Source organism: Euleptes europaea, chromosome 19, assembly GCF_029931775.1.
Source record: "Euleptes europaea isolate rEulEur1 chromosome 19, rEulEur1.hap1, whole genome shotgun sequence".
Classification (NCBI taxonomy): domain Eukaryota; kingdom Metazoa; phylum Chordata; class Lepidosauria; order Squamata; family Sphaerodactylidae; genus Euleptes; species Euleptes europaea.
Window position 1 is genome coordinate 27,261,653 of NC_079330.1, and position 25,586 is coordinate 27,287,238.

At 45.8% G+C, this 25,586-nt stretch overlaps 1 protein-coding gene across 1 annotated transcript in view; it reads right to left on the minus strand.

Moving 5' to 3' along the window:
- Nucleotides 1-25,586, minus strand: part of NCOR1 (nuclear receptor corepressor 1) — a 140,409-nt gene that overhangs the window by 54,652 nt on the left and 60,171 nt on the right. Inside the window, exons 15-21 of the mRNA XM_056865495.1 lie at nt 20,250-20,380; nt 17,802-18,019; nt 13,541-13,603; nt 6,347-6,486; nt 4,648-4,774; nt 1,345-1,900; nt 162-291 (exon numbers count right to left, since the gene is read on the minus strand). Coding sequence (XP_056721473.1) covers nt 162-291; nt 1,345-1,900; nt 4,648-4,774; nt 6,347-6,486; nt 13,541-13,603; nt 17,802-18,019; nt 20,250-20,380 — 1,365 coding nt within the window. The remainder of the gene's footprint in view (nt 1-161; nt 292-1,344; nt 1,901-4,647; nt 4,775-6,346; nt 6,487-13,540; nt 13,604-17,801; nt 18,020-20,249; nt 20,381-25,586) is intronic.

Here is a 25,586-nt window from a genome sequence, read left to right on the forward strand (position 1 = left end):
CCCTCCCTTCATAAAGCAGCCCCCCTACAAAGGGGCTTTAGCTAGTGCAGCACTCACTTAGGTTGCTTTGAGCTCTCAAGCATTGTGGATCCCCGCTCTGTAACAGAACTGCTATGCAGTTTTAGAGACAAGTGGGGCACCCATTCCCCCTAAGAACATACCATGGGTGGAATTATGGCGGCCCGATGCTGAAGCTGCTGCAGGTCCATCTGCCCTTGCTTAATGGTGGAGGACACTAGCAGAGGCCCCGTAGGGTTCAGCAGGGAAGGCTTTGAGTCCATTGTGTAGAGTCTGGAAGAAAATTTTACATTAAACAAGGTAAACTGAAGAACCTGGCAAGTAGTCGTGGAGTAAAAGTGTACTTTATAAATTCAATTAATCTGGACAGTCAGGTACTTTTTGGGGTGGCAGAAGGGATGGAGTTTCTGGCAGTGATTGGCTCACCTGACTACGTATCACAGAAGGGTCGCAGGCAGCAATGGGTGGAGCTGCTCTGACTCTAAAGAGGGACAGGGCAGACAGGAAGCCAAGGAAAGGAGGGGGAAGGATTCTTGACGGCTGCTTGACCCCAACGAAGACCGCTCAGTGCGACATTTGTTTGGGCATGGCAAAAGCAGCTGGGGCTCTTTCCAGCACCCCGAAAGGATTGCATACATTACTGATGGCACTGGGGAAGGACGAGCAGGGAAGCCAGCTCCCAGGAAACACAAAAGAGCTATGCACACACCGTGCATGGTGAGCGTGGGAACAAGAGTGGGCTGCCACTGATGGCAACTGGGTTCTGAGTACAATGGACTGGGGGCCAAAATCAGCCCAGGAACTCTTACGCTAACTCAATTTTTTAAGAACTCTTGAGAGACAGCAGCTGTGACAACCCAGCAACTCCAGAAGAACTCTCTATCAGGAAAGTATGATATCACTAGACTGTCTTTCTCAGACAGACAACAGTTACGCAAGCTGGGACATGCCATGCTGGAGCACCCAGATGCCTTCAGCAGGCACCCCTTGTCCAGCTGCTTCCCCTGGGAACATACACAGAAGTGATCCCAATTCATTGACCCACTGTTCGTAAACAGGGAGTGGCTCTCTGATGAAATCAGGACATCCTATGACCACACAACACCCAAAAATAATTGAATCAGTTGCAAGGTTCTTACAGTTAGCAATCAGGTATTGTGTGTAGCTTTCCTTAATGGCTGATTTGGGATGGTTTTATCCAATTTTATTTATTTGTACTTGGTTTTATCCAAATGTACGTTCTTCCTTTTTATATGCCAATAAAGGCTTGTGTTGTGTGTACAGAGAGAAGTGGCACTCTACACAGCTTTGGGCAGTTCGCCTCACCTCTGCCTATCGGGTTCTCCATCCACTTCCTCGTCGGCACTGCAGGTGGCGCTCGAATCATTGTCCGAGTTGGGTTCCATCCTCTGGGCACTGGTCTGCTGGGTGGGACCGAAGTCCATGTCCTCCGGCTCGAGCTTCTCCTTGGGCTTGCACCCTTCCCTTTCTTTGGCATCAGTCTCCATTTTTACTTGGACGTCTTCCGGGAGTCGGGCTTCAGCCTCGATGGGCTCCACTTTGGGATGGACAGCAAGGTTGAGCACGGGCTTAGCATCGACCGGCGGGCTCCGATTCTCCACCTCCATAGAGTCCTCCCCCTCGGTTGCCTCTTCTTCTTTCACCTGGAATTCGGCGTTCTCGTTTTCGGCCGGCTTGACGCTCTGAGCTGGCAAGGGAGGGGATGCTGCCGGGGCAGCTTTAATGGCTGACTCCTGCTCAACTGCGGCCTCAGTGGTTATCCTCGAAGAGCCGATCTCGGACAAGGCATCTTCCGAGGGCTTGGCAGCTTCCACCGGGGAAGGAGAGGGAGCACTTTCAGTATCCGAACTATTTTCAGCACCTAGAAAAGGCATTAAGTCAAGAGTAAGCATTCTAAAAGTAATTAAGCAGCATTAATTGGATACCAAATTATTCCTGCTAAGTACCAGATAACACACAAGGATAGGCCCAACACCTCTGTGGGGATGTGGAGGTATCTTCTGGGCATTGAGTAGGGGTCACTGGGGGTGTGGGGGGGGGAGGTAGTTGTGAATTTCTGGCACTGTGCAGAGAGTTGGACTAGATGACCCTGGTGGTCCCTTCCAAATCTGTGATTTTATTCTATGATTCTATGACATGGGTATGAGTTCTGCACTTCTGCAACCGTACCATACAAGCCAAGTCACACTGCTCTTCGGAAAATCTGTCCGTTCTTCCTGCTCCTTTGCCAAAATACTGATTTTAGGCTGTGCCCGTATCCTGCCTTGACTACCACAACCTTCTCTCTGACCTTTGCAGCTCTAGCTAGAAATCTGCCTTGAGGTCCATTCATTCATTTTGTTATTCAGACCATGCAACAAGCCTCATTCAGTTCCTTCACCAGCTTCCCATCCCTCGCGCCTTGGCCTCTGAGGCCCTTCACAGGCTTCACCTGGCCTCTCTTGCAGCACTCACATATCAACAGGATATACAATGTAAAAGCGCTGAATTAGAACTCATAAAGGGAGCCAGCATGGTGTAGGGGTTAGAATGTCAAACTAGGATCTGGGAGACTCGAATCCCCACTCTGCCAGGGATGTTTGCTGGGTGACTTTGGGCCAGTCACGCACACTAAGCCTAACCTACCTCACAAGGTTGTTGGGAGGATAAAATGGAGGAGAGGAGAATGATGTAAGCCTCTTTGGGCCCCCACTGGGGAGAAAGGTGAAATATAAATGTAGTAAATTAAAAACACTACATGTCATCCTGGCTCAAACAGAGACTTAGGTTGCCTTACTGTATCAACCGGCTGCCTCTCGCCCAGGCCTGAAATGCTGATGACAGTCCTTTCAGACTCCCAATGGGCACGGTGTGGTTCATTTAATAATAAAGTCGAGAGTTTGTTTGCCAAAGCATTATCTCTCTGGCCTTCAGTTCTTCCCTGGGAAAGTTGCACTCACAACACGCACAGCTCCTCTCATTAGTTTTGTAAAACAAAATTAATTTTTAAGAAAATAAAGAAAACGCTCTCAATTTATAACAAGTAAATAAAACCATCCTACTCACTAGTGAAGGCCATCAGAAGGGAAAAACCACTGGTTCCAGGAGGAGGCTAATGCCTTAAAAAAAAACCTCCCCCACCAATCAAGGCCGAACGATCAATCATTCTCCGCCAAGCAACATTCAGTCTTAAAGCCATACATACACCTGTTACTTCCATACACTTACTCACTACGATCTCTAAACTCTATAGGACCCACTTTACAAAAAGCCTGGCTGCTCTTAGTGTGTTTCACCAAACTATAACCTTGTACCAGTAACAGATAATTTCCACTTCCACTTATCACCTTGCTTATCTGTTTGAACCTCTGATCTTTCTCATCACCCTTTACTTGTAATGGCTAACTCTATTTCAGACATATAGAGAGGTCACACTTTGAAGTTTTATGATGGGATTCACACTCTTCTACCTCCCCTCCACATCATGAATCTACACTTGAATGACCCATGAATTAATTAACATTAACTCCACCCGCCTGCCCTGTAACCAGCCACATAAGAAGGATTCTCTGTTTGATTTCCATACAAATCTGAAGTGAGCAGTGATTCTTGAAAGCTCTTACTGAACTAAATGCCGTTAGTCTTTAAGGTGCCACTAGACCAGGGTTCCCTACCCTGGGCACCTTTCCTGGTGCCAGCTAAGTGTTTTTAGAAAGTGGCTGGGGCCAGTTGGGGCCTCTGCCCAGCATGGTGTCGTGGTTAAGAGCAGTTGTTTGAAGCGGTGGACTCTGATCTGGAGAACCGGGTTTGATTCCCCACTCCTCCACATGAGTGGCGGAGGCTAATCTGGTGAACTAGATTTGTTTCCCCACTCCTACACATGAAGCCAGCTGGGTGACCTTGGGCGAGTCACACTCTCTCAGCCTCACCTTCCTCACAGGGTGTCTGTTGTGGGCAAGGAAAGGTGACTGTAAGCCGGTTTGATTCTCCCTTAAGTGGTAGAGAAAGTCGGCATATAAAAAACAACTCTTCTTCTTCTAGGCTTCTGATTAGCTGTGCAGATTTTACACTTTTCCTGGAGCCCAACAAATGCTTTTAGAAAGTAGGTGGGACCAGGTGGGGCTCCTGCCCAGTAGGGCTTCTAATTAGCTACTGGAGATCTGATTAGCTGTGGACAGTAAATTAACGCAGTTTGGGCATTGGCTATCACCAGCGTTGGTTTTGTTCTCTCACACCTCTTTGCCAATGTTGTTGTTGTTTTTTAATTACTCCTCTTATCCCCACTTTGGCTTCTTCTGTGTCTATGTGGTTCCATCTTCCGTGGTGGCCATTTTGTGGTTGTGCTCACCACCCTGTGTCAAAATTCCAGAGGTGCCCACAGGCTCACAAAGGCTGGGGACCTCTGCACTAGTCTACCAGTCTGCACAATTCTCCAGTGGGCCAATAATGCCAGCCAGCTGAAGGGCTCAGTGCCATTAAAAGGCAGGAAGAGCAGCAGGGGTGGCACATCTAGATCTCTACCCACTTTGGAGGGCTCGGCGCTGGAGGTTAGCCGCCCCCCTTCCCAGCATCCTTGGGGGGAACCAACCTGTCCACCCCTGTCCTAAACCCTTTTGCATCTCGAATCACCTTCGCTGTCTTCTGGGTTCTCTTCTTCGTTGGACGCCTCAATGTCCTCGTCCTCTTGAGCGGAGACGGTGGAGGCCACGCTTTCGCACTGCGACACTTCGCGCTCCTCGCGAGGCCTTCGAGAAGACTAAAAAGGCAGAAAAAGAAGGGAAAGGGACTTTCTTAAACTCCCTTTACATGCACATTACGGCCACAGCCTCCACTCAGGCTTTTGGTCTATGGCTACAAACTATACACTATAAACAAAATAACTACATTAATTGAAAGGTGTGCACAATAAAGTTGTTAAAAGCACAGGGCCTGGAATATAGGCTACACATAAAAGTATCAGTTATAAATTTTTCATCTAATCAGATTTATCACAGGTTGATGTACGCAAATCTGGAGGCATTGTTAATTCTGTATCAGATTGTGTGAGCAGTAACTGTCCACATGGCAAGACCTATGATTTGGGTTACATCAAGCCACACAAAATATTAAATAACAGTATCTCATAAGGTTTATTTCCGGGAATATTTTTTTATAACTTTCTGTATTTATGACCACGGAGGAAGTCCTATTCATTCTGAAACACGTCTGGTCTAGCATTGGTCATTTACATTGATTGTATATCAACTGTGTATAAGAATTTTATAACTGATATTTTTTTATGTAGCCGGTATTCCAGGCCCTGTGTTTTTAACAATTTTATAGTGTACACTTTGCAATAAATGTAATTACTTTGTTTATAGTGCATAGTTTGTAGCTCAACCTTGGAAGCTCTATCCACATATTAGATTGAGTTTTTTTCCCTTTTTTGTTGTTCTTTTGGTCGACAGCATCAGTTGCATTAAACAGCCTCCTAGCTTCACCCAATATCACTCATTAACAGTTCGACTTCTTTGCCCCGCCTCATGACGATGTTTCGCCTCTGCCACTTCCCATTCCTGTATCAATGTTCCTGTCCTGTGAATTCCTTATCCGTAGACACAAAGAGACCCAGCTTCCCTTCCTACTCTCATCTGTTTCTGCTCCTCTTCTTCATCTCATGAGCTTCTCTGCGACTTTCTGGCCTCCTGCAGCTTGTTTCCCTTTAAACCAGTGGTTCCCAAACTTTTCGGGCCACCACCCACTTGGTTCCACAAACTCAACCCCAGTGCCCCCTACCCTATCCTATAAAAAGCATCATCAAAATAGGGGTTTGCATGATGCACTAAAGATAATAATAAAATTTCAAAACAGTAACAATTAATTGCACATCTATTCAAAATCAAATTACAACCTTTTAGTTGAAATGTATTCAACAAAATTGATGAACTTGATCCAGTGGTACCAGCTGTTCAAAGTCTGGAAAAAAATTCTGATAGTTTCCACCAAATTTGCCAGCAAGGTGCCATAGCTTGATCTATTGTAAATTAGTGAACAACACAGTCGAAGGGGACCACCTCTAGCGCCCCCCTGCTTCCCCCTTGCCTCTTAGTGCCCCCTTAGGTAATCCCACTGCCCCCCAGGGGGTGGTACTGCCCACTTTGGGAACCACGGCTTTAAACCCACCTGACCCTCTCATCAACCCACTTTCCTTGAGTTCTGACCTTGGTGTGCCTCTCGACCTGCAACTCTTTATCTCAGCACCTCTCCTCGCCTGCCCTTCACCAGGAAGCGCACGCGTGCAAGTCCCTCCCCTACCCTGGGCATATGTCGCAAGGATGGCGCAACTCACTTTCTGCTTGTACTGCTGAAGAAGACTGTCGAGGTTGTGCCTCCTTTTATAGTTGAAATAGAAATTCTTACACTGGGCCTCACTCTTTGTTGCCACCATTTTGGCTATTGCTGCCCAGTTTCGTCCATGTTCCACTAACCCTGTTGAAACAGAATTTCAAAAGTTTATTTAGGTGCATGTGCACCACCTTTCTTAAAACAGAGGCAGAAGGTAAAGGAAGTCCCCTGTGCAAGCACCAGGTCATTACTGACCCATGGGGTGATGTCACATCACAACATTTACTAGGCAGACTATGTTTACGGAGTGGTTTGCCATAGCCTTCCACTGTCGTCTACACTGTACTCCCAGCAAGCTGGGTACTCATTTTACCAGCCTCGGAAGGATGGAAGGCTGAGTCAGCCTTGTGCTGGCTACCTGAAACCAACTTCTGTCGGGACTGAACTCAGGTCGTGAGCAGAGCTTTGACTGCAGTACTGCAGCTTTCCACTCTGCACCAGGAGGTGGTTACAAAGGCAGTACAGAAGCATTTTAAAACCCCAGTAAGAATAAATCCCCACAAACAACTGATTAAGGCAGTCAACCAGACAGAGATCCTTAACAGATGCTGATGCAATAAGTGTTCCTCAAAAAGGAAGAATTTGAGTTTATATGAAAGGGAGGGGATATGGAAGGACGAAAGGAAATCAAGTCCACTCATACAGCAGATTAAAAACCCCATAAGAAGAATATACATAAAGACAAAAGACAAAAATATAATAACACTGGTGGCGGATCTAGGCATGTTTCTAGAAATGGTTTCCAAAAAATTTTCCCTTCCCTCCCCCCCTTTTTTTTAGGAAATAGAGAAAAACTTTTCAAAACCTCATAAGAATCTAGATTAAGACGCTCTTCAATATAATTATCCTCATGAGATGTAACCTTGGTAAGCACCCATCTCAAATTGTTTGTGTGCCGTCAAGTCGCAGTTGACTTATGGCGACCCTATAAGTTTTCAAGGCAAGAGACATTCAGAGATGGTTTGCCATTGTCTGCATGGGCTGAGAGAGTCCTGAGAAAACTATGCCTGGCCCAAGCTCACCCAGCTGGCTTCAGGTGTCGGAGTGGGGAAACCAACCCGGTTCTCCAGATTAGAGCCTGCCGCTCTTAACCACCACACCACGCTGGCTCTGAGTAGGACACATGAGATACTGTAGGGCAGTGCAAATCTGCGGGCCGGACAGGTGACCTGCCCCGGGGACGGCACTTGTTTCATTGACCTGTTGCTCGTGGAACATTCTTCATGACTTGGGGCCACAGTGCGCCCTGCGCTTGCAGCCCAAGCGACGTGCCACCACCAAGCTCTGCATCAGGGGAACCAGCAAAAAAAAGGGGGGGAATCCTCTTTAGTACATCAGCAGGACATGCGGTGCTGCCTAAGGCTATAGACAGTTTCCAGGTCAGGTTGGCCCAGGGGCCAGCCAAGAAGGGGAACTTCGGCCAGTGCGTTCCCTGTGACAGACCCATGTAACCTTCCACTGAACTCCAGCTTATTTTAGCAATTTATTAGTCCCTTGTTACCACAGAGCATCCATGCTTGCTCGCTTGAATGCCACCCCTTCAGCGGTGTTAAATGGAAGACATGGCAATTTACCTTATTTAGATAGGCTTTGTCCATGTGATCTGAAGAGAGTGGATTTATTATCCCATAAGATGTTGGAATGCCCCCAATATAATTCCTATGGTAATCAATGAATTACTCCTATCTTAATCAAATGACCTGCCACTGTAACAAAAGATAAAACAGTCCCCTTTTTGCTGGTGGATAGAGACCCAAGAACAACATTGGCGGTAGCCAAGTATCTATCCACCAAATTTTCCTTAAAGAAATCAAGGCTCCCCTTTTACTGTGCAAGACCTTTTGGTCAAGGGGGCTTGAAAGAAGCAAAGGAAACCTTCCACTCCACCTTCCTTCTTTCCCTGACTGCTCCCCACAGCTTTCTCACAGCTGCTGGCGATGCAGCTGCAACTGCCATATTTCTGACAGGGTGCGCATACAAGAACCAGAGCATTATGCAAAAACAGCTTTCTCACAGCTGCTGGCGATGCAGCTGCAACTGCCATATTTCTGACAGGGTGCGCATACAAGAACCAGAGCATTATGCAAAAACATGACGGACTGAATGGGGAGGGATGGTAGCCACCATTAGCAACAAGGAGAGAGAGTAAAGGGGGGACCACCAATGCAGGAACCCTGGAAATGAGAGCGAGGAAGAGAAGCCCTCTGCGCTGTTCAGAGAATCGCTGTGTAGCGCATAGGCTACCTGCCAAGGAACAAGGCTGTGGAAAATTGCAGCAGGAGAGCAACCGATGGAGGTCTTGTTCACACATGCAGGAGAGCCCTGAGGTGCTGGAAAAGGCCACACCCTTTCAGGCTGCAGATGATGGATTCCAGCTTTCCGTGTTCCTTGACATAGAAAACGTCCTGCAGTTAGAAAGCTTGCACAGGAGTGTCCTGTCCCCCTCCTGTCCCCCGGCCGCACTTTGCTTGGCATGTTGATTTTCTATTTCCAGGGAACTTTTAATCAAGGGGAGCATCGCTGAAAGTGGCCCTCCGCCAACCGGCTGAAGCAGCACAGGCCGCTCTGCCACCTCAGGCCCAGTACAGCATAGCAATGAGAATGTCGAAGTAGGACCAGGAGACCTGGGTTCAAATCTTCACGCGGCAATGAAGCTCATGGTGTGACTAGTCACTCTCTTGGGATGATCTACTCTGCAGGGTTGTTTTCAGGATAAAATGAGAAAGGGAGAACCATGTAAGGCCACTCTGAACTCCTTAGGATGAAGGGTAGGATCAACGTTTTGACAGGACAATAGGAGCTCTGCCACCTCGTTCCCACCTCTGTCTCCTAGATGAGCACACCAGACCCGAGTGTTCTTGCCAGAGGTTGTGTGGAGGACAGTGAGCCACACGGAGGCTCGGGCCGTCTAAAAGCCTATAATTCCGCCCTCTTAAGTGGCGCATTAGCCTCCTTTCCCGAACAGTGAAACTGAAGTGCCCACGGGAGGGGGCCAGCAGAGGGAGGAGAGAGAAAGGAGCTCGACTCTCCTAAGGTCATGCGTGTCAGAGCCAAGAATAAAAACCCAGCTCTCCTGACCTCGCAGCGCCGAGGACTTATCTACTGGATCGTGCTGTCTCCCCAGTTGACGTAACCTAATTCTCTCGGTGCGGGAAAGCTGCTTAAACCCCACGGCCAGCGCTGAACACAGTGCACTGGAGGGACAAGAGGTGGGGCAAAGTCTGCCTTTGCGGCACGAAGCAGGAATCCGCAGGGTGCAAACAGCAGGGATCTGCAAAGCCACCCGACCTGCACATTTATCGATCCTGGGTCGCAGGATCAGCAACCTTGCACAATCTATGGCATCAGCTGTATCAGATGTCCTCCTAGCTCTACCCAACATCAACCAAGGAGAGTCTCCTAGTTACAACACGGGGCATCGAGAGCCCCGTCACACAAATATATATTTAAAGGATAGCTCCGAGGAAGGGAGACTGAGGAGTCTCCTATGGGATGGATCAGACCAGAGGGTGAAGCAAGTGGCTAAATTCTGTGCCCCCTTATATAAGATTTGTCAGACAAAGCTGGGGCTTGGTAATTTAACTTAAAATGGAGACTGTTTTATTAATCCGAGGTATGTTTAAATTACATAAACTGTCTATGAATCGTATATCCTAGTTTTAGTTACAGTATATTCTCCAATTTTAATCCTGTAACTAATATGAATGTTTTAAATGGCATTTAACGTATCAATAAATGAATCTGAATCACAATATATATTTGAAGCGTGCAGCTCGTCTTTAAGCGCACAGCTAAAATGTTAAACTGAGAATCCAACAAATGCATTTTTTAAAATGTGTAAATCACACCAGCACACTTGCCAGAGCTGGGAGGATTGCAACTCTTACAGCATAGCAAGTAGTAAGCCTTGGGTTTGTAGCGTCTAACTTGGGAAGCGACTGTTGGAAATTGCTCTCGTCCTTTTCTAGCAGTGGCAGGTTGAAAAGCACAGCTGACAACAGGCCGATGCCTCAACTGGGCAGGACAGCAGAATGCCAGCCCATCCTCCACCAATGGGGCAGGAGGATTACAAGTTTTAGGTTTCCTGTGCAAAGGCAACCTGATCCCTAAGAGGTTTTACTTCCTTCTTTTCACCTTCATGTCTTCCCGTGACAACTGGTCCCTGCCAATCTTTTGCATTATTTTGGCCTTCTGTATAAAAAGCCGGCACTCCTGATATCCTGTCAAGCTCTGCCCCAAACAAGAAATGGCACCCAGGGCAGGACTATGCAAACTAGAGCAGACTTGGCTCTACCTAAGTTATGTCCCCAAATGGCCCTGCTCCAAGTGAGGTCAGCATATCAGGAACTGAAAGGGGTGGTGACTAAGAACTGGACCTTCTAGACTGTGGAACCACGTCTGTGGAAATTCTTCCAGTGTCTAGTTAGTGCCAGCTTAGGTCTGGTCAACTGCTCAGACTTTTTGTTCCTGCTAGTTGAACACATGAAGCTGCCTTATACAGAATCAGACCCGTGGACCATCAAAGTCAGTACTGTCTTCTCAGACCGGCAGCGGCTCTCCAGGGTCTCAGGCTGAGGTCTTTCACATCACCTACTTGCCTAGCCCCTTTAACTGGAGATGCTGGAGATTGAACCTGGGACCTTCTGCATGCCAAGCAGATGCTCTGCCACTGAGCCACAGCCCCTCCCCTGCTAGTTATACTTTTTGTTTGTTTGCTTGTCCTGGTCCTGCAACTTTCTTCTGAGGATCTGCTCACTTTATGCAGCTCGTTTCAAGTGTTTAGATTATTCTATAAACACTCGGTCGCTTTCAGATCTCCTAGCTGAGCTACTATTTTGTTATTTTTTAATTGCACTGTGCCTCCTAATTTTAAGCTCTGTTTCATCAATAGTTATAAATCATCTTTGATTTTTTTAAAATAGGAAGTGGATATACACCCCTTTAACTGTCTTCCTTATAAAGTATAGGTAAAGGTCCCTTGTGCAAGCACCAGGTCATTCCTGACCCATGGGGTGACGTCACAACCCAACATTTTCTAGGCAGACTATCTTTATGGGGTGGTTTGCCAGTGCCTTCCCCAGTTGTCTCCCCGTTACCCCCAGCAAGCTGGGTACTCATTTTACCGACCTCGGAAGGATGGAAGGCTGAGTCAACCTTGAGCCAGCTACCTGAAACCAACTTCCGTCGGGATCGAACTCAGGTTGTGAGCAGAGCTTGGACTGCAGTACTGCAGTTTACCTTCTATGGGGAAAACTGGCAAAAAGGATGCACTTGCGAAACGCCTTGCAGCAAAGGTAAAGCTTGCCCATCAGCCTTGACTTCTGCTGGTCTGATTAGGCCACCCAAATCCTGCAAGGTGGCACAATCCGTCTTGACTGTCAAACAGAAACTCAATGAGCCAGACAACAAACCTTCCCTATAAGGATAAGCTAAAGAGCTTGAGGCTTCTCAGTTTAGGGGAAGAAAAAGGCTACAATGGGCAGGGAGGGTCAGAATATTGTTGAGGTTTACACTTAGAGGTGAGACCACCAAGGAAGCCTGAAGAGGAGAAGACTGAGAGGGGACATGATAACCATCTTCAAGTACTTGAAGGGCTGTCATACAGAGGATGGCGCCGAGTTGTTTTCTGTTGCCCCAGAAGGTCGGACCAGAACCAACGGGTTGAAATTAAATCAAAAGAGTTTCCATCTAGACATTAGGAAGATTTTTCTAACAGTTACAGCGGTTCTTCAGTGGAACAGGCTTCCTCGCGAGGTGGTCAGCTCTTCTTCCCTGGAGGTCAGCGCTCCTTCCTGGGAGGTTTTTAAGCAGAGGCTAGATGGCCATCTGTCAGCAATGCTGATTCTATGACCGCAGGCAGATCATGAGAGGGAGGGCACCTTGGCCATCTTCTGGGCATGGAGTAGAGGTCATTGGGGTGGGTGGGGGGGAAGTAGTTGTGAATTTCCTGCATTGTGCAGGGGGTTGGACTAGATGACCATAGTGGTCCCTTCCAAATCTATGATTCTATGAAAATAATGCCTAATGTGAAGAAGGGAGAACTTTTTATTCCTCTCCCAAAATACTAGAACTCAGGGGCACCTAATAAAGGGGGTGGGGGAACACTTCATCATGTAAAACATGCAATTATCTTGTGGAACCCAATGCCACAGGATTCAGTGGTGGATATTAACTGCTTTCAAAGAGGATTAGATTCACAAAGGAAAGGTCTATCAACAGCTATTAAGCCATGATGGCTAACAGGAGCCTCTGTGCTCAGGGGAAGCAGACTCCTGAATGTTGGTCATTCTGGCTGGCTATGGCTCTCCAGGGTCTTTCCCAGTCCAGCTCCCTGAGATATTTCACCTGAAGATACAAGGACTGAAACTTGGACTTTCTGCATGCAAGGAGCGTGTTCTGCCACTGAGCCACGGCCATTCTCACACATCTGAAGTTGCCTTATACCAAGACAGACTCCGGGTCCACCTAGCTCAGTTCTCTCTATTCAAATGGGCAGAGCTCTTTACAGTCTCTGGTAAGGACAAGTTGCCAGAGCTACCAGAGATTCTTCCAGGCTTCGGGGATTGGATCTGGGACCTTCAGCATGCAAAGCAGGTGCTCCACTCTCAACAGATTATACTATGTGAAGCAATTTAAACCATTCCTTTTCCACATGCAACCCCTCTACAATGACCCCCCCCCCAAACCAGGGCATACTACTAGTCCATCCATTTAGAAACTATCATCCAAGAATCCACCCACAACATCCATTTCAAAACATTTTCCATTTCTGCTAAACTCTGGCAGCTTAAGACCCAAAAGGGTGTGTGAAAATCTCTCTCAACAAATCAGAAGCTGACAAATTCTCCAACAACTGTCAATGCTAAAAGGGTGGTGCATCCAATCCTGTCAGGGCACTTTTCTTCCCCCACACAACTGCTCCTTAAAATCCTTTTGTCTCACTCTTTTATTTTTACTCAGTGTGAGTTTCTTGCAACTTGCCCCTGGAGGATAGCTTTTGTAAAAATGAATTAAAAGTGTGTATGCAACCACTGTCCGCGCTCTGGCTGGGGATGGAAGAAGTTCTTGAAAGCTTTCAATTTCTGCTCCTTTGCGGTTGCATACGTACACCCCACCATATGAGAAAGGTTTTTTTTACCTTTTTTCGCAATTTCCATCTCTTCTTCCGTCCAGCGGGAGGTTTCCACCGGCTCTGCCAAAGCTGAAAGAGCAGAGAGCAAATCCTGTCAGATGGCAAAGCAGCCGGGACCTGCGCTTTCAGTCTAATCTATTAATCTGTTTACATTAAGGACTGCTCAGGGAATGATGCCGGGTGACGGCGGGAGACAGTCAGTTCTTATTAAGATTCCAACCAAGGGCCAGAGAGAGGAGGGAAAGAAAGAGATCCCCTTGGTAGGTGAGGAAATTGTAGGGGGAAATAGTTAACCCATTTACCAGGCCAGCAATTTTGAGACGCATAGCCTGCCCAACACATTTTGAGGACTGAAAACACACGGGAGGGGGGTCTCTTATCCAAAAGTACAGCTAATTTCCATTGGGTTTGCCCACAACTAGAGATCCCAGTCGACAGCAAACGAACCTAGGACCCCCTGCACGCTTCTTTCTTTCTTCCCCCCTGTTCTTAGACCGAGGTCTTGAACAATAAAACATAAAACTTAAGACCCATCTCTACAAACACCTCCCTTTGATTCTTCTCTAAAGCCTCCAAAAAAATGAGCAACAAAATAAGTACCCTGAGGGTCAGAATCCTCTAAGAGGAACTGAACCTTTTGCTCCAAAGTTGCTCGAGAAAATGCGGACCATTTGTTAAAACATGGTATAATCCATTTTTGCCTAAGTTGGTAACTTAAGGACAATGCAAAAGGATATGTCTAAGAGTCTACCGGCTGAAGACAGCAGGGATGCAGCCGGTCTGGAAAAGGGATCCTTAGCATACAACCCAGCAAAACCACTGAAAAAGGGCAATTAAATCTTGAATGCGTAAAAATTCTACATAACTTTGGACTACCCAGAGAATCCAGATAGGAAGGAAGATTACCCTTACATAACAGGCCCAGGGCAAGCAGAGAAGACCCCCTGCATGCAAAGCAAGGGCCCTCTGAACCACAGAGAAAGTCACAGACATGAAGCTGCCTCATACCATTAGGCAACAAGGACATTGCTACTCTGGCTGGCAGCAGCTCTCTGGATTTCAAGCAGAAGACTTTCCTACTCCCCGAGATAATTTAACAGCGATGCCAGAGACTGGACCTGGGCCTTTCCCCTCCCCCTCTGCAAACAGCAGAGTCAATGAGGGACTCATAGGTGATTAACAGCTCATCAGGATCTGAGCTTTGATTTAAGAGCTGTCAGCCAGCTTTCAGGCTTCTGGAACATGAAAGTGACCAAAGCCCTCGTGCAAACAAACCAGGGGATTGTGTGACGTTTCACAACTTCCTGCAATTTGGGCACACGAGTGCCAAAATCTGGCAACGGGAGCAGAATTCAGCATCCCGAGAACCAAAGCTTTCATTTAAAAGCAAAAATTCTAGCCACACACCCCAAACCCAGCAGGATGGGTGCACGTGTGCTAGTGTTGGCCAGGCAACACTTTCCCAATGCTAAGAGGTCCCCCTCTACCTTCCCCAAAGCTAGAAGAGGCAGATTTATGGGAAGCACTGGTAGAGGTTTTGCTGAAGTTTTGGAAGTGCCAGGAGCACACCTTGGGCAAAGCCATCTTGACAGCCAGGAGCACATCTCGGGCAAAGCCATCTTGACAGCGGGGTCTCTGGCTCATGCACACACCCTGCTTCACTTATGCGGTAGCATGGCAGCTTAAGAAAGCCACTAAGTGGAATGGACTCGCATGCCAATGAAACTTCTGTAAGAGAATCCCCCTGGCCCTGCTGAGGGGTTTGCCTCAGAGGAGGCTGGCAAGAAATTGGTGTCTATACTACTGGAATTCTGCCCACGTGGCAACACTTGTCTCCTGTCCTCACCCTCTGATTTTTTTTTCTTATACAGACACCTGATCCTCATTCCCAAATGGACTGAAGCCCAAATATGTGCATTTCCCCACATCCCTCCATTGTTACCCTTGGCTCCACCTCCATCTGTCTTCCTCTCCAAATATTTAGAGATTCATCTGGCACAACCTGTCCTTCGGTGGTGCTACTCTGATACAGCACCATGGCAATAAATATTAGTAGCATACACGTCATTGTCAGAATGCTAGCCACTGGAGGGAGGGGGATTCCCTCTCCTAGAGTGCATGGTTTGGGTAGCTTGCTTGACTCATCTGGAATGGTTTCCTCGCAACCACCTTCCAGCAACCCAGCTGCTCTCTGCTTTGGAAAATGTCATGCTCCAGGTTACAGGGGCTGGGGAGTCCCTACCTTGCTTTGTGTATGTACATGGGCTGTAGATCTTTAGCCAGCATGGTGTAGTGGTTAAGAGCGGTGGTTTGGAGCGGTGGGCTTTGATCTGGAGAACTGGGTTTGATTCCCCACTCTTCCACCACATGAGCAGTGGAGGCTAATCTGGTGAACTGGATTTGTTTCCCCACTCCTACACATGATGCCATCTGGGTGACCTTGGACTAGTCACAGCTCTCTCCGAACTCTCTCAGCCTCACCTACCTCACAGGGTGTCTGTTGTGGGGAAGGGAAGGCAATTGCAAGCCAGTTTGATTCTTCCTTAAGTGGTAGAAAAAGTTGGCATATAAAAACCAACTCTTCTTCTTCTAGTTAGTTCATTTATAGCCCACCTTTCTCCCATATGGGGGCTCAAAGCCGCCTACATCCTTCCCTTTTCCATCTGATACAACCACACTGTGAGGTAAGGTGATGTCGCCTACAGGGTTCCTTTGGTTTCAGAGGCCTAAGGGTTTTCTGATTGCAGATGTTAAACAAAGCAGCTTTTGGGAAGAGAGAAAGCATGTATGTGTACATTCCCCTACCCCCAACATGTTCCCCTGGGCTTTGGGTTACCTTCCTCGTTCAGAGCTACACTGAACAATCTTTACCTGCTCCTGTCTTTTTAAGAGACTGAAGAGACATATTATTCACTACACAGGTAACAAATGAGAATTAACAGACCTGAGGCTATTGTGAAGAGACAAACATGTTTCTTAAACATCAATGCCACGCATGTGATCTCTCAGCAGAAAGCATGACCTCGTTTTTTTGCTTTTAAAAAAAAGCATCGCCTGTTCTTGAAGTAGGACAGGCAGTCCTCGGACATAAAAGAAACTGTTCCTGCACAATTACACAGCAACTATTTACAAAACCCGGAGCTGCATCTGAAACACTGTCTCTGCTATCTGCACTTCTATCCTCAGTTCTATATTCTTAGCTCCTGAATGCTGTGCTCAGGTCTGTGTACAATCTGATCGTCTTTAAAATAAATTTATTCCTAGTAATGCATTCCTAATTGATAAAAACACATTGCTTCCATTCTCACCAATCCTTACAACCACCCTGTAAGGTAGGACATGACTGGTCCCACAGGCTGCTCAAACAGCCCAGTTTTAGGAGTGATACTACCCTCTCCTCCACCCCCATTCATTTAATGAAAGGATTAAGTAAACCTTACAAACCATATATAATGCTGATTTGGAAGAGATGCCGGTGCATAGCCTACGTTAGAGGCAGCTCATGGCAGAAGGTAAGCCACAAGTTACAGGGAGACACAGCTACTGTGAAAAGGAGCACTCCGTGTTCTCCTCCCCCTCTGTCCCCTCAGCAGGGATGCCTCAATCTGTCTTCTTTTGCCTTCATGTGTTGCTTTTTGGCCCCTTTTCATTGCTGGTGTTCCCAGTTCATTTTGTGGCATTTTAATCTCCTTTCTACACAAGCAACACCAACCAACACCGGTGCCAAACTAAATTGCAATTATTTCTACCAAATTTTATAAAGTAGCTGGCTTTTCAAACTAACTGTGTGGCCACAAAGTTTGCTGCTTCCCCTACTCCCCCCATGTTCAGAAATCCCTCCATTGAGTAAGGACATTCCAGTAAGCCATAACAGATAAATAAAAGTAAATAACGAGGAGGTTGTCCAATGTGCCTCTGCACGAGTCGCTGCTCTGGCTCTGAACCCCTCCAATCAGCCTCCATTGGCAATAGGTGGTTCTACTACATCTATGCACAGGCTGTGAACCAGGGACTTGTGTTTTAACCACCGTTATTCACAAAGGGGGCAGACATCAAGATAAATGCCCTTTCCTGGAGCCCTGCCCCTTGCAAAAACAGGAATCCTTAGTTCCCAGCTGATCCTGTGAAAACTCCACAACATTTTTTAACTAGCAGCAAACAGTTGGTCACACAAAGAACCAAAGACAATGAACTTTGTGGCATGTGGAAGAAGCTTTCTCTGGGTAATGGGCTCTTCTGCCAGGGACTGCCAAGGAGCCTTACTTACAAGGTTCTGGAGGGGGAGGCAACGAAGGCGGTGGCTCTTCGGTAGCGGCGGCGGCTGCAGCATTTGCTGCCGCAGCTTCATTTGTCATTGATCTGGTGATCCGGCCTTTCCGCCGGCCTTGGCTGTTGGCGGTCTTCCGTCCCCTCGGAGCAGCCTGCTCTCTTTCCTCAGGCTCTTCGGGGGCAGCTTCGATCTTGTCCTTCTCTTTGATATTCTCCCTAGGAAGGAGAACACAGGTGGGGGAAAAAATCTAAGGAACTGAATAATATTCAGTCCCACAAAGCCATACATTTAGTAGAACAGTGTTTAGCACCCATTCTCAAAAGAAAAGGAAACAGAGTCAAGGAACCCGTTTGTTTTTTTTAATGAAGATGTAGGAAGTTTAGGATTCATAGCCTTCTGTTATCAACAATGATACTAATGCTGAATGAAGATCATGTGCAAACTCTTGCAATCGGCCAAAACTGGACCAATAAGAACATAAGAAGAGCTCTGCTGGATCAGATCAGTGATCCTTCAAGTCCGGCATCTTGTTTTATGCTATAACCAACAAGTTTCCCCGGAAAGCCAAACTAACAGGGCTCAGAGGTCAAGGACTTTCCCTGCTGCTAATTCCCAGTTCCAGCACTGGTATGCAGATGTTCACTGCCTCTGCAGATGGGAGGCTCCCTTCAGTCACCATGGCTAGTAGCCCTTGATGGACCTCTCCCTCCACAAAGCTGCCTAACCCACTTACAAAGCCATCTATGCTCATGGCCATTACTGCAAAATAATTTTACTTCCTCTGAATCACAAACTGTATTGTATTTATTAAACGGCGCCATAAAGCGGTCTTTGAGGAATGAGCTAGAAAGCTGTTCTTAAAACCATGACCAGGGCATCCTGAACACAGCATTCATTGGTGGTCAATGACAATTTAGATACGGGTATCTCAGAAACATGGTAGAATGGAGAAAATCTGTGGGATACAGTCATCCCTGGGTATAAGCTCTATAGGCAGGACAGGGAGGGACGGGTTGGGGAGGTGTTGCGTTGTACATCACAGAGAGCATAGAATCAAATAGGTTCACATGAACACATGAAGCTGCCTTATATTGAATCAGACCCTTGGTCCATCAAAGTCAGTATTGTCTACTCAGCCCAGCAGCAGCTCTCCAGGGTCTCAGGCAGAAGTCTTTCACATCACCTACTTGCCCAGTCCCTTTAACAGGAGATGTCAAGGATTGAACCTGGGACCTTCTGCATGCCAAGCAGATGCTCTACCACTGAGCCACAGCCCCTCCGAAGTTCGAAAACATCAGGGGAATTAACTCCCAAAAGAAGCAATATGGATGGAAATATTGGGCCCTAACGGTTACTTAAAAGTGCATTCTTAGGGACTCATATGGGAGATCATTGATCTACTAACCCATATATGTAATCTTTCACTAAATTTAGCTGCTTTACCAAAAGACTGGAGAGCAGCAAATGTTACACCCATTTTTAAAAAGGGGTCCAGAGGGGAACCAGGAAATTGCAGGCTAGTCAGCTTAATGTCTGTACCAGGCAAATAAGTAGAAACTGTAATCAAAGACAGAAATATTAGACACATAGAAGAACAAAGTCTGCTGAGGGAAAATTGGCATTGCTTCTACAAAGGGAAGTCCTGCCTCACCAACCTTTTGGTTGTTTGAGAAAGTGAACAAGCATGTAGATAATGGTGACCCAGTAGACATTACATATTTGGATTTTCAAAAGGCTTTTGACAAAATACCTCACCACAGACTCCTGAGGAAACTTAGCAGTCATGGGATAAAAGGAATTTGGAATACTGTGTGTATTTCTGATCACCATATCTCAAAAAGGACATTGCTGAGCTGGAAAAAGTACAGTAGAGGGCAACCAAGATTAGGGGGTTGAAGCACCTTCCCTACGAAGAAAGGCTGAAGAGTCTGGGAATTTTCCATTTAGAAAAGAGACAACTAAGGGAGGACACAACAGAGGTTTATAAACTTTTTCTCTCTCTCCCAAAATACCAGAACTCGAGGGCATACTAGCTGGGCTCTTCTTTAAGGGTCTTGAATGCTGGCAATCTGCACTCCTTCTAAGAAATCACGTGCACAAGCAGCCCTGAAGAAGACAGCCAGTGAATCGGTCTTGGAGAGGCACAGCCTGGCTTCCTGTTCAAAGTTATTTCTGGGCATAGCCCTGTGCACCTGGCACAACACATCCCTGGACATACACCACTAAAGACTCATGATGGCCTAGAAGGATTTCCCCTTGTGTACACGTGATTACGAATGGCTTGTTACAAAAAAATCTCCAATGAGGGAAGATTCTACATACAGTTTTTTCTGAAGAAAGATGGTAAAAGACCAACTTGCTGCAGACAATCCCTGCTTTGGTTTATTTTAAACAAATATTAAAGGAACTACAAACACGTCTGAAGAAAATCACTGGAATACCCACTTGGATTCTTCTTTTTCATCTTTTTCGTCTTCATCTCTCTTTTCCTCCTCCTTTTTCTCAGCTTTTTCAGCCTTCTCCTCCTCTATTTTTTCTTCAACTTTTTCCTCTTGGGAAGGACGTGCAATCTGTTGCTGAAACGGAATCATTTCAAATTACACAACAGGGGTAGTGACCAGGGGCAGGGAAGAATCACAATACCCCCCCCCCCCACTCAGCTCAGTAAGATACATTTTCATGGGAGTTTTTTTCCTAATTATGTTGATAAAGTACATTCTCATTTTGCAAAGTCAGCAAAATCTTACTTGTTTTGTGCCGACTGAACACTAACAATATTATAATACTCTTGTTATTGGCAAAGTGAAATATTTATTTTCATCTTTTTAAAAAAGTCTTTATAATTATCATTCGATTCATCCTTGTTAAATTATTACTGGGATTATTGCAACAATGAATGGTTTTTATTTCTTTGTTTTCTTTTGATGGATAAGCTGTGGTCTGTTATTTTGTTGTGATCTGCCATATCAAAAATGTGATGAATAGTGGGGGGTAGCTTTTCTTGTCTGGTTACAGATTATCATTTCATGGTTCATGGCACTATTAACTGGTCTTTTCCCCAGTATAAGGCTCAAGGTAATTATAATGCTAATTAAAAACAACGTAAGAGCATACCTTGCCTTTACAGCAAGACAAAAAGACCAGCCTTCGGAATGAATTTACTAACCAATCAATTCAAGCACCATTTTGGCCTTGCAAAATTTCTAAAGAGATTAATCAAATGATAGCCTTCCTGACAAATTAAGGAAGGTTCCATAAAGCAGGGGTCACTACAGGAATTTTTGGGCAGTAGCAGTCTTCACCTGCCTGCAAAATTAGTACCTTCAACAAGCCTCGATGTACTCAGTGACTTACCACAGGTGACTAGGCAAGTGGCTACTTGCAATTTTGAATGTAGGTGAACTCGATTATTTACTTTTTTTATTCACTTTATTTCTACCCTGCCCTTCTCCTCAGTGGAGACCCAGAGTGGCTCACATTGTTCTCTTCTTCCTTTTAACCTCACAACAACCCAGTGAGATAGGTGAGGCTGAGAGTGTGACAGTGTCCCCAGGTCACTCAGCAAACTTTCATGGCAGAGTGGGGATTAGAGGTTTCCCAGATCCTTTTCTGACACTTTAACCACGCATGAGAAAAGGCCAACAACTAGCCCCCCCCCATCGCCCCCCAAAAAGCACACTTTGAACACAGGAGCACATGAAGCTGCTTTATACTGAATCAGACCCTTGATCCATCAAGGTCAGTACTGTCTACTCAGTCCGGCAGCGGATTTCCAGGGTCTCAGGCAGAGGTCTTTCACAACACCTACTTGCCTAGTCCCTTTAACTGGAGATGCCGGGGATTGAACCTGGGCTCTTCTGCATGCCAAGCAGATGCTGTACTATTGAGCCACGGCTCCTCCCCAACTTTCCCATAGCATCAAACATTTCTACAAATTTAACATCTCTAGGAGTAACATAACCCAACTACATCACCCTAAGCTCCTTGCAGGAGGACTGGGACAGAAAAAATGAACTGTTTGACAAAGCAACATTTATTCTTAAAAACAAAACCAACTGTATCCAAGAACGCCTCTTTATTTATTTAAAATATTTGTTAGCTGCCTTTCCTCCTGTGGAGCTCAAGGTGGCTTACAGTACAAATAACATACTTAAAATAAGAGTACACAAAAAAGTCAGTAGAAAGAGCAAAGGTCCAGCAGCACCTTAGACTACCAAAATATCCGGCAGGGTATGAGCTATCTGAAGAAGTGAGCTGTGGCTCACGAAAGCTCATACCCTGCCAGAAATTTTGTTAAATCTTTAAGGTGCTGCTGAACTCTTGCTCTTTTCTACTTTGCTATTGACAGGCTAACATGGCTACCCATCGTGATCTTTCTACCAAAAAAAGTCATAACAGCCACATTTTAAAATCGCAATTTAAGAGTGCTTTAATAATATTAAATACAGTCCTAAATAAAGCAGTCTTTCCAAGCTGAACATACCAGTAGTTCTTGCTCCCTGATTACAACCTCAGTTGCTAGAAGTCAGCTGTTCCAATTCTAAAATACCCAAGAGATATTTAGATAGGCAGGTTGGAGTGTGGAGAGCATGGAAGCGGAGCGGGCGGGGGAGACTATATCTCTCAGCCACATAAAGACCCTGCAGATTGCCCCCGCCCACCTGATTTATTTAGAATAACCTGAACTATGCCAACACTAATATAGCCATGCATTGCTCCCAGATGGGCCAGGGAACACTCAATATGTATCAATTTGGTTAAGGCGGGGAGGGGGGGTTACTAAACTAAGAGAAGTAAACTCCATCCAACTGTCTCATTTTGCAAAACCAGACGGAACGATATTCCTGCAGCAGAACAAAACAAGCATCGGGGCTTGCTGAGCCCCCAGCCGGCACTCAGAAAATAAGGAAGCACCTACAGAAGGGCTTGTCTTACCAGGAAAGACAGGCAGATTTGACCTGTGTGTCACCATCCACCAGAAAATTTCGCCTGTACAACAGGGTGTGCCTTATTTCTCATATTATGTGCATAAGGGATGCCATGTGGACTTTCTGCCTCCTTGGGTCAGCCCTGATCAATGGGTAAGAAAAGAGCTACAAAATGACTATAGTTAAGGATGTACAAAATATGCTTTCAAAGAGTTTTCATGTGTGTTCATTATGAGTTTTTTGCCCAAACCGATTTTCAGTTTTCCCCATTCTGCTCATTCCTTTTGCCTTTTTTTTTTAGCCAACTGGTGCAAAGACAGATGTTAATTTTAGCGGCAATAGTTCTAACCCATTTCATTAGTGGGGGTGTGGGGAGGAAAGACAACCATAATTTCATACTTAGCACAGAGAACCCAAGTTCAAAACCAGAACTTTCTAACTGAAGTAATGTGACTTCGGTGCCATCCTTATTCACTGGTATAGGACTGGTGGTTTCATTTTGCTCTGTCGTTTTAAAAAGAGGCTTAAACTTCTTTAAATGTGCATTCAGTCAGCTACTCAGCCTCTTTAACAAAACAAAAAAAATATTTTGCTCGGTAACAGTTACTTTACTTCCACTGTGACAAGAAGCTAAAAGCACAATGAGTTACTGTTGTTTTTCAAACAGAAAAAAAGGATTACCTCTCATGCTTCAAAACTAAAAGGAGACACCTGGGGGGGGGGGGAGTCAGCAACGGGCTGACTCCAAAGCATTAAAAGCTAAAGGTGAGATCAGCCATTTATCCCAAGTATTTCTTTAACAAGCTATCAGACGAGTGAAGGTAAAAAGGTTTGGCTCTCCCTCCGCTACCAAGTCAAGCTTGAAGCACGCTAGGGTTAACTCTGCAAAGTTTAGAAGAAATCCCCACCACCACCACACCCAGTGGGCAGAACCCATCTGGTACTTCCTAAATATTGCACAGTTTACAGAAACAAAGCAACCAATAATCAAGGTAACAGCCGGTTCATCCCGCAACCTCAACCACAAGCTGATATAGAACCCCAAAAGGCAGTTTGAAACACAAACCTTCAATTAGGTGAAGCTTCAGTGACCGACGTACCTGCATGCTCCTTTTTTACTATCCACAGCCAGGGACGGGGCGTGGAGGGAGGGAACAGGGGGAGGGCTGTTTAATAAGGCAGGTTTAAGGCTCAAAAGGACCAGGGGAGAAAAAATCCCCCGGCCCCTTCGGAGAGGGCTGCCCGGCCCAGCCAAGTTTTTATTCCAGGAAAAAACAGTGTCATCACAGCCCACTTAAACCGCCCGTCTCACATGCGAGCTCGTAATCTGGCCGGGGTCACTCGAGGTAATCTCCCGCTGAGCAGGGCTTCGATTGGCTGTCACGGAAGCCTGGTGCTTTTCTGTCTAGTCAGATCGCCAGACCGTACCACCTGCCACGAGAGACATGTGGACTGATCCACCAGAGGTGGCAGCTTGTGCTGACGGCGCAGCCGGAGCTACAGAGAAAAGCCGGCATCAGACCTTGACTTTCGATGCCTGAGGGCTAAGATTTTTAATTCACTTACAATAAAGCAAGCTATAAAATGGCACTTCTCATCCAATCTCAGAAGATTTCCCTCCCTTTAACAGGGTAACTTATTGGGTTTTCTCCTTTGTGAGTGCACCCATACACACACAAACACAGCAATTCTCCTCCCTCTTCCCTGCTTTTAATTCTAATACTGAACTTCCTGTTTTCTCCTGCTTAGAAAACTCAGACACAATAGACAAATAAAAATAAAAATTTAAAAGGTTGACACATTTTATGCTCTGATTTGGGGGAAGGGGTCATTTGAGATGTTTCCAAAAGCATTAACAGGCAATAAAAAATTTTTTAAAGTAAGGACACCAAGAGAACATTTAAGCCACATGAAATTCAAATTAAAACAGCACACAGCCTAGAAGCCAACATGACAGCACATTAAGAGCCAGCAGTAAAAATATATCGGGTTGAATCCAGAATAACTTTTACATTAATGGAAGGCATGTCCATCAATAGAATGAAGCTTTTCAGCTCCCCCAACCCTTTCCACTGCAGCCCAGCGAGAACCTGAAATGCTTCTCTTGAGGACAGGCAGCTCCATCCCACTAACAGAAGTGACTTCTGTTAAAGGAAACAAAACTTTGGAACCAGCCCCTTGATTACAGGGTATAAGCATCATACCAATTTATTTCAATTTTTTTTTCTCCATCTTGTCTCCCACAGTGGGAACTCAAAGCAGCTTACAAAGTAAAATACACAAATGGTACCTAAAATCATCACTTGTAATCAAGCTACCTTTAGCTAAAACCTGATATAAGGGATACTTCAAATTTACTGATACAGCATAAGCCAGTAAAACATATGTATTGTTTATACAAAAGGTAAAAAATTATAGCAGTTCAACCCAAAACATTCCTAATCAAAATTTCCAAATAATTTATGATAGACTGAAATTGACCAAATTATGATTTAATCATATTATGACTGCCCAATATCAGGGGTCGAACTTTATATGCAATTGCACAAAATATGGCTACCTGTTTTGCCATCTGGGCATTCCCTTCCCAGAGGAGACTCTTAATTCTCCCTTCATCTGAGCTGTGATTTGGCTGAGCAGGGGAATGATTAACTTACAACGAGCCATAAGGGATACTTTACAAATAAGAGTTTAAAAACAGGCAGCACCAGAACCCAGACAAACCTGACTGCACAGAGATGGAGTCACAACTGAAAAGTCCCTGCCCATTGTGGAAGCCTGTCTCTGAAGCCAAAGGGAACCAGAGCAGGGCCCTAAAGTAAAACTCAGGTAGGTCAGCATAACCATTTAAATC